Source organism: Ctenocephalides felis, unplaced genomic scaffold (assembly GCF_003426905.1).
Source record: "Ctenocephalides felis isolate EL2017-DRISC unplaced genomic scaffold, ASM342690v1 CF-g0.4_SCAFFOLD_01492, whole genome shotgun sequence".
Taxonomy (NCBI): domain Eukaryota; kingdom Metazoa; phylum Arthropoda; class Insecta; order Siphonaptera; family Pulicidae; genus Ctenocephalides; species Ctenocephalides felis.
The window spans coordinates 32,569,372-32,579,336 of record NW_020537646.1 but is presented as its reverse complement, the minus strand read 5'-3'; the positions used below and the strand labels follow the sequence as shown (position 1 = coordinate 32,579,336).

The 9,965-nt window shown below is 27.9% G+C and overlaps 1 protein-coding gene across 1 annotated transcript in view; it reads right to left on the bottom strand.

The window, feature by feature from the left end:
- Positions 1 to 244: 244 nt before the first annotated feature.
- Positions 245 to 9,965, bottom strand: part of LOC113371129 (O-acyltransferase like protein-like) — an 86,015-nt gene continuing 76,294 nt past the window's right edge. The window contains exons 5-14 of the mRNA XM_026611775.1: positions 9,575 to 9,645; positions 9,298 to 9,488; positions 8,397 to 8,557; positions 7,536 to 7,704; positions 6,190 to 6,241; positions 5,968 to 6,109; positions 5,417 to 5,543; positions 4,012 to 4,201; positions 2,347 to 2,492; positions 245 to 406 (exon numbers count right to left, since the gene is read on the bottom strand). Of these exons, the coding sequence (XP_026467560.1) occupies positions 245 to 406; positions 2,347 to 2,492; positions 4,012 to 4,201; positions 5,417 to 5,543; positions 5,968 to 6,109; positions 6,190 to 6,241; positions 7,536 to 7,704; positions 8,397 to 8,557; positions 9,298 to 9,488; positions 9,575 to 9,645 (1,411 nt within the window). The remainder of the gene's footprint in view (positions 407 to 2,346; positions 2,493 to 4,011; positions 4,202 to 5,416; positions 5,544 to 5,967; positions 6,110 to 6,189; positions 6,242 to 7,535; positions 7,705 to 8,396; positions 8,558 to 9,297; positions 9,489 to 9,574; positions 9,646 to 9,965) is intronic.

Here is a 9,965-nt window from a genome sequence, read left to right as displayed (position 1 = left end):
TCAAATAAATAATCGTAAACTATTCATTTCTTTAAAGCAATAATAGGCTAGATTCTAAAACTAGCTATTGTTTCATGAACACTATTTGTAGCATATTTCTCGTTACATAATATCCGTGTTTAGCTAATCTTATTAAAAATAATATTAAGAGATTTTGTAATTTTTTTTCCACTTTAAATTTTGCTACAGAATTCGTTTTGGTTTTGGTAAGAATTTTACAAAAACTCTAAATACGGCAGTCATTTTATTCCGATTTTACATGATTTTTTACTTCGACAGTCGTTGATTTTTTAGCAGATGTATTCCTAGGAAATATGGCTTTCTTAATATTTTGGAAGGGTATGTCGAATAGCAAAGTCAACAGTACTGAGCACACAACCATCCATCCCAATTCATGTAGATTAAACTGAAAATTAGAAAGCATATTATTACTAGAAATTATCAAACATAATCAATTCTAACATAAGTGTTAATCTAACATTTATTAGATGCAGGTGTTATTTTCAATAAACGGTTTGCGCGGCATTAGATTGTAATCAGATTAATACGTTATTGTTCAACGGTATTTTAATTGGAATAGAACGTAAAATATAATCAATACATTAAATGTGTTCTTTATGCTAACTAACTTAAATATGATTTTAAATTTAAATCACAGGGCTTCTTAAACTTTTTTCATTCGCGACCCCATTTGTGATTGCGAGTGTTTTGACGACCTTACACAAATATGAAAGAAAAATAATTTAATATTTTCAGATGATTCATAACATAATAATATACATATATATATATATATGTATATATATATATATATATATATATATATATATATATATATATATTTTATATCAAGACTAGCAAACCCGACGAACTCCGTTTCGCCACCAGATGGTTTCGTGAGAAAGATGAAGAAATTTTTTGTTTGTTTTATATTTGAAAAAAAATTTGATTTTATTACACAACAGTAATGAATTTATTTCGACTACAAAAATGAAGTGTTCTTTAGTTGAACTTCTCTAAGTAAATGAAAGTGAATCCGCAAATTATCCGTTTCATTGAAGTGCTCTTTGGTAAACCACATTTCTTGTTTTTTTGGTCTAACGTTAACACAAGCAAAGCAGGTGGCTTTCCAACTCGTGAACAGGCAACGTATAACTGCCCATGTGAAAAACAATGATTTTCTAAATAATCTATTTAAAATTTATCCCGCAAACACTAAGCGATTGGCCTTGCGACTTGTTATTGCGGAATCATTGGTATGCCACCAAATCGCCAGCACTTTTCGATTGAATGGTAAAATTTAGTGCATGTACATCAAGAATTGCTCGTTGACTTAACCAAGCATAAATCTGATAATTCTTACTAATGTCATTACTCGAATTTTTAATTACGGTGCGTGAAGTTCCAGCCATTTGCATTAAGGCACGATGCCATACCACTAATTTTCTTAGCTATAAACCTTTCGGAGCCCGAGACTTTTCCAACGAATACAAAATTATCGAAATCGGTTCGTGCGTTCTGGAGTTATATCGTCAGGAAGGAAAATCCGACTTATTTTTATATGTATGTATGTAGATTATGGGGATCAAAATCTCTTGCGACCCCATGATTTTTTAACACAACATTTTTTTTTTGGGGGTCGCGACTCATAGTTTAAGAAGCCCTGATATAAAGTAACAAATACTATTTAAGGACGCAATAAAAATCAGTTTTTTTTAAATAAATCTTTTTTTTAAATTGAAATTACTGACTTTTATTGAATATATAATAATAAGAACTTTATTATTTGATTATGCTATATATTATCTAGGCTATATTAACACGCCTTTGAAATTTTGAATTCGGCAACGTTTTGTGTGGTATAAATATATTAGTTGTATATGTCATTTTCAGATATTTTTTGGGTAATTGTAATTTTATTATCAAATAATTGATAAGATTCAATTTGAACCTATAGTTTTTGAAAACGCGGGACAATCTGGGGCAAAAGCCTTAAATCTGGGACAATTAGGTTGAAATTCGGGACAGTCCCGATGAAACCGGTACATATGGCTATCTTATTACTAAGTCAGCAATTTTGATAAAAAATGATCTATCAAAAAAAAAACTGTTTTTTGTTGTTTCCTGAAAGAGTATTTATTATTTTAAATCATATTTAAGTTATAAAGCCCCGTCCCGGCTCGTCAAGTATTTCAAAATAGTTTTAAAATGTTTATTTATTGATTTGTTTAATTTTATTCGTATAATTAAATTTTATTTGCAAGCAATCTTTAATTAGTTGATTGGTTTAATTTAAATATTATTTGTTTACAATAATTAGTAAATTAAATATTTCATTGCTCTTACCATCATGCTGAAGAATTCATAATATTGGGCGTTCCGCGTTTGCCCAACGTTATAGAAAAATACTGGAAATTGTGTGAGGTAAATTGAGTATGATAGCCGAGTGGCAACTTGAAAACCACGCCAGGACATTATCCTTGCTATTACACCTGAAAATAGAAATAACAGAAAATATATTATAGGGTTAAATATTTTATATAAATTATCAATTTATTCTCAAGTTACTAACGCTTATCAGAAACATTATTAATAGATGCTGTTTGATTTAAAAATTCAAAATAGCACATCTCAAAAAACTTTACTAATTGAGACAGCTAAAAATAAAGTAAAATATCAATATTAGGTGAAATACGGACAAAATAGTATATGAACAAAATGACATAGTGGTTTTGCCGTGTTTTTTGGTCCTTATTCAGCGCAATTTGTAATTATTGTTCTTCAAATTAATAATTTTGTACCAGTACTTGTGATTTCTATCAATTCTCAAATCCAAGTCTTTATTTAGCGCCATTTGTAATTATTTTTCTTAAAATCAATAATCCTATACCAGTACTTGTGATTTCGATCAATTTTCTTTCAATTATGAGGTGTTCGATGGAATTCTGATTAATTATTTATTTATGTTCATTTACGGACAAAATGACAAACCTATGCAATGAACAAAATGACACAGTGGCTTATTTGAAAATTGGCTAGTTTTAGGACTGCTTTGCGACTGTTTAACATAAAGAAAGCAAAGCACAATAATCAAATATTGTGTGTGGTTTTGCTGTGTTTTTTCGTTATCGTTATTTGTAATTATTTCTATTAAAATCAATCTTTTTTTGCCAGTACTAGTGATTTCAGTTTTATTGCAATTATCAGGTGCTTGATAGAATTTAGATTAATTATTTATTTATGTACACTTGCGGACAAAATGACATACTTAACAATGAACAAAATGACTTAGTACTATCTTGCAAGAACTACAGGGTAGATTATTTGTGGTCAAGAAAAAAGGAAAATAAAATCTGTTAAAGATGATTGGCTTTTTACTCTAACTATTTCAAAAATAGACCGGTAATGAGAAGAGACTTGCATTTGTTGCAAAACCCTCCCTTTCCATTTTGAGTCTGGCGAAGTTTGGTTACTTTCAATGATTTGTTCTTTTTCGACTTATTCATTATTTGCTGATGCCCCAAAGAAGACCAAACAATTTATTTATAAACTATTCTTGAAAATTAGTATCTCAGTATGTCCTTTCCTTAAATGTTATGTTGTCCATACTATATGCACAGAATGCATTTTGTAATTAGTTGCATTTTTCCTTACCAAATATATTATTATATTATAAATTAATTCTTAATTAAAAGATTATACTACTGGTAGTTAATGAACCAAAGATGAATAAAAACAATCGAGATGATTACAATATCATTAAATAATTATCATGAAAATAATCGTTTCATCCGTACTCCCCCTAAGAGGCGCTATTTTGATATTCAATAATTCAAAACACATCGCTTTAGAGAACCCATCGAGAGAAGAATTCATGTTAAGAATTAATTTTATAAATCTTTACTTTAAATTAGATTAATTTCTCTCATTACTCGATAAATTAATGTCAAATCTTTTTTTTCTGTATTAGTTTTTTAGTAATAAAAATATTTAATAAAATATAATTTTTACTTGGGTAGCCCCGATGAGAAGTTAGTATTATCCATGCGTAGAAGGCACACCAAGCCACAGGCGCCAGGGCTGCGTAAATAGCAGCGTGCGTAGGGTCATATTTGTAACTTAGGGAACCCATAGGCGAAGGCCCTAAGAATGACATCAAAAGCAACGAAGTCGCCACTGTCCAACCTATTTTCAATTGTTGCTGTAAAGTAAAAATATTTATTTTTATTCAGATTAAGGACGTACAATATTTTATATAAATTGTATGAAAATAATATATTGATAGATTTGTATGATAATAGTTTAACAAGTTATTAAACAATTATCAGAACTACTTCCTCTATCGGATGTTTCTGGTTAAGACGTATACATAAACATAATGGTTGGGAACGGTTGGGAGATTTCTTCTAATTAAATTTTGAAAGTTTTTTTTTGACGATTTTGATGCAACTTTGTACGACAATAGATTTCATAGTTTGCACATATTTGAATTTTCCTCGAATTTTGTAAAATAATTTTGGTTTACTTATTTTAATGAGCCCATCGTGATGCAAAGGCTAAAAACGTAGTTTAGCATAAAGTAGTTCCAGTTTTAATCCCAAGCAGGATGGTTACAGTTCTTAAAAATAATCTTAAGTGAAAATAGTCTTTCGTAGAAATTACTGCAATAAATATAAGCTCATCTCTATTAGATATCTAATTAGATAGTCCACACATGAAAGAATAGTGGTTAACCGCTGGATTGCTCTATCAAAAAAAAATACTAGGTTAAGACCAAATTTGGCCTCATTTGATTCAGAATGACTTGAAACGTCGAGAAAACATCGGAGCAAAAACGGATTTTTTTGCGAAAACAAACTTTTCTTTATGAAAGTTAATATTATTATGATTATTATAATCAGGTTAACAATTTAGTATTTTGTAAGCCAAATGATATAATTCGAAGATAAATCTAGTTTAAAGTTAATATTAAGATATTGTATTTTTTATTTGGCTCTTTTGTAAAATTTCTACTTTTATGTCGAACCGATATCAAGTAGTAGTGATATTTATTTTTATTTCCAAATATATATCGTAATATATTTACGTGTTACAAAACACCTTTCTTGTATGGCTACAATGTGTTCATATATATCATCACTATTAGAAAAAATAAGTTAACCAATGATTGCCTTCTGCAAAGTCAAGTTCATAGAGAACTTTTCATAGAAAACCTTTCATAGAGAACTCTTTATAGATAACTTTTCATTGAGAATTTTTTATAGAGAATTATTTTCATAGAGAACTTTTAGTTCTCATTGTAGTTCACAAACAATAACATAAACATCATAAATTAATTTTTAAATTCAGTTTTTTATTCAAACATTTTTTGCGAAGAAAGTTGTGCAGAAATGAGCCAGTATTTTTGATTTCTCACCTTTGTGAAAGTGATGGGTTTATCCATTTTCAATACTAGAGCAAGTAGGACACCTATTATGTACACCGTCGCTCGATGGGCTGGTAGAGTGTACATATTATTAGCTGTTTGAAATAATCTCGAAACTCTAAAAAATGATAAGAATTATTGATTTATTATTACAAGACAAGATCGAAGAATATACTTAAGTATCAATGCAAACAATATGCAATAATTGCAATTGATAATAATCGATGCAAACCCATTTTCTAACTTGAATTGTTCTATAGTTATTTTGTGAATGCAATTTAGAGATGGTTTTAATGTGATAAGTTTTTTGGCATTGTTTTTACATATGTATATATTTTTACAAACTTGATATAATTTTATATGTTAAAATGTATCGAACAATATTTTCAAAAAATATTTTGTAAAATCATCTCATAAAATTAATAATAATTGAAACGTAAATGGTTTGAATGATAAAATATTTATTTGATTATTCGTATTTAGCACTTTATACTTTAAACTTCTATTAATGATATTAATTACAAAACGTATTAAATACTTACGAAGTTCCAAAATATATATAATTACTAAGTTTCCTTGTTTCTGTTACATAATATCTTCCCATAGTCGATACAATTGCTAAGGTTAGTAAAATTGTAGTAAAGCCTTTGGGCCATCGGTATAGATAAAAAATTATTGGAACAGCTGAAAATATGCGAAGACATCGGATTTAAAATTTGTTTTTTTATCAATAACACTTTCAATATAGATAATATTAAATTTACCTGCAAAAAATAGCTGCGTGTCAATGCCTACATGGTGCGTATGAGTGAGGCACTAAGACAAATTAAAAATATAATGTTTTTAATAAATAATTTTAATTACTGTACATAATATGTATCTATAATCCTGTACATACATAACTGTACATAATATGTATCAAGATACGAGCTTTGATGGGGTAGGAGTTTTTTAAGAAAATGTTAATAGCAATATGAATATATGAAAATGTTCGTCAGTTGTAACAATGATTTTCCTATCATAGAGACAAATTGACTGCTTTGACAGTAAATTATATTTAATTATATATGTTTTCTCGAATTCATAAACTTCTGCTTCGGAAAGTTAATTAATAAATGGTTAACTTATTTTTAATATTCAAAAAACTTAGAACAAAAACCATAGTGCTGGAACGAACTAATAGCAATTTCATGAATTTATATTAGAAAATTTGTTTCGAGATACGAGCGTGGTTATGAAATCAATCAGATAATTTGAAGTTATAATATTACTTGCAAACTCCGTTTCGCCACCAGATGGTTTCGTGAGAAAGATGAAGAAATTTTTTGTTTGTTTTATATTTGAAAAGGAAAAATTTGATCAGAAAAAAAAAACCGACTTATTTTTATATATATAGAAGATAATCTATTTGCAATTATTTAAAACAATTGCAATTATTGATTATTTTTAATGCTCAAATTTTTAATTACGGTGCGTGAAGTTTCTAGCAATTTGCATTAGGGCACGCACCACTAATTTTCTTAGCTATAAACCTTGCGGAGCCCGAGACCTTTCCAACGAATGCAAAATTATCGAAATCGGTTCGTGCGTTGTGGAGTTATTTCTTCAGGAAGGAAAGCCCGACTTATTTTTATATATATATAGAAGATTATGAATTGTAATAACAAATTTGTATGTATAAATAATCAGAAGCATGTATAAAGATTGGAAAACTAGAATTAAAAATGAATTAAAGTGGTATAAGATGTAAGAAGGGTTTAGAAGATGAAATGAATAGATAGTAAAGAAGAAAAAGAAAAAACCGGAAAGAAGGAAAAGAAGAAAGAAGAAAAAGAGTAAATAAGAAAAGGAGGATATCAGAAAAAGAGAAAATAAGAAAAAGGGGAAAGAAGAAAGAACGAAAGAACAGAATGAAGATAAGTTGAAAAGTATATACGATAAGAAGAATAGGATATAAATGAAGAAGATAGTATGAAACTGAAGATTATATAGAATATGATTGTATAGAACTAATTTTGTAGGTGTCTAACTGCTCGAGTAAGCGAGGCCAAAAAACACTAAAGGTCACTTAAACTTGAATATATCATATTATTAACATTTGAATACTCACCATGTTTTCAAATCCAAAATAATTGTGTATGAACAACATATTTCTCCACCAGTTCTTTTTACATATATCTGCGTGATGTGTGACCACAAGACCCCATTGAGGTCCCGAACCCAAATATGGTAAAACATGCGTGCAAAATAATATTAATGCTCCAAGTCCTGGTGCTATCCTAGAATATAATTATTAAACTATGAAAGCAAAATCATGTAAGTTATAACGATATACAAAATAATGGAATCATTGATTTTATTACCAAATAATTATTACCAGTCAATATGTATAACATATTCATAATTATTGACAAATGAAAAATATTGCAATATTTATTGTGAGAGGTCAGTAAGAACTTTTATTTCGCGGTACTAATGTTTCAGTCCAACAAATGTTTCTGATTGGGTGTCGATTACTTATGTATCATGTTAGTATGCAAAATAATTATTTTTGGTGTTTTATATTTAACAGTTGATCAAAATATTAAAAATAATATATATTGACCACAAAACGATTCAAACTCTGTACTATTACTATTACTATACTTTATGAATGTATTACATTTAATATGTAATTATAATTTTAATTAGCATATGTGATGTATACATATAGCTTGCAAGCTTGAATATTACGCCAAGTTTCTCTGCCATGAAAATATTTTTTCAATTTTTTTTTGGTTAATGCATTCAAATTTGATTTGATATTTCTCATAATTTGGTAAATAATTTTTAATTTTCTTTGGTGAATGTATTTGAATTTGAGATCGATATTTTTTGTAATTGATTGTAAAAAAATATCATTTCACAAGATGTTATGAAATAATATTTAAACTTATCTTAGAAATATTTGTACTATTTGTAAAATATTCACCTGAGTAATCTAGAAGCATATTCACCTAAAATACTGACTTTGTCCCCACGTCTCAGTCTTCCTAGTAAAGCGTATGTGGTTAAAAGACCACTGAGCATCAGGAATGGATCTGTGTACAAACTGGCAGCTCTGCCAATAACTGTCCAGGGTTTTCCAATATACTATGATAAAAATATTATATAGTTAGGCGATATATACTAGCTACTTAAGTACATGAAATTACTTATAAACAATTATTGCAAACAATTTGTTTCAATATTATTCTCTGTTAAAACATACATCGGAAATTTGTTTCTGGGAATAGGGAGTATTTTCAAGAGTAAGTTTTAAATAATAATTTTAATTGAAAAAATGAACGCTTTAGTTCTTTTCAAATTTGCTCTTCAGTAATTAATCTAGGACAGATATATATATATATATATATATATATATATATATATATATATATATATGGTGGTTTTTAGGATTTCTTTATAGGTTAAGTGGTTGATAAATATTCCTATGTGTCAAAATATTTGAGTTGACGAATACTATACATATGGCGCAAGAATTTACTTAAATGTTAATAACAAATATAAGGAACTTTTAATTGGCGTGCGTTCTATCTAAATGTTTATATTAAGATCTAATACTTTTAGAGATTCATTTTTTATTAATTTGGAAGCATTGGGAGCGAAGAAATTCGAAAATGTCCATGTTAAGGACCACCCTAATATATATATATATATATATATATATATATATACATATATATATTTCTTTGAAGCGGTGTTGCATAAACTTGTGCCTATTGTACGACAATCGGCATGATAATCGATGTAACTTGTGTAATTTTCTATTAAAAAACAACTTAATTCGTGAGAAACCTTTGAATAAAAAATAAATGTTGTTATTAACTTACCTCAACCATAGCCGTTCTATTTACATAAGGAATAAAAAATAAGGCGAGAGACTTATGCGATATAATAAGCATGAAGGCGTTCAAAAATCTTATGCCATGAGCTGCATGAATTTCTGAAGATTCATTTGGTTTCTTTGTTGCAATCACTTGGAGACCATTTTTATATAAGGAAAATGATACCAACAACTCATCTAAGGACGAAGATCAGAGATATCGGATTTATTAATAATTATCTAAATATTTATAAATAATAATCAGTAAATAAAACGTTACTTACTTGGATTTTCGGTCATAAGGTCGTATACGGTGGAGACGAATGTAATTGATATTATGAATGCAAAAAATATCCTGAAATGTAAATTTTATTAGCGTTTTGTTTGTTGAACAGAATATTTAATTACATATTTTGATTTTAAAATTCATTCAAACAAAATAGAAAATCGGTACCCTATATTTTCTTATACTTATCATAAAGTTGGTCTTAGCAAAGGGAGATTATTAACTTTTGTTAGATTTTGTTAATTATTCAATATTATGCGAATAAAACTCATGTGGAACATGAAAGAACAAATTAACTTACTATTTTTTTTTTAATTTTGATGATTTGGATCTTACACATCATTTGATTTTTTGTTTTTAATATTTAATTTATTTTCTTCAAAACTTTT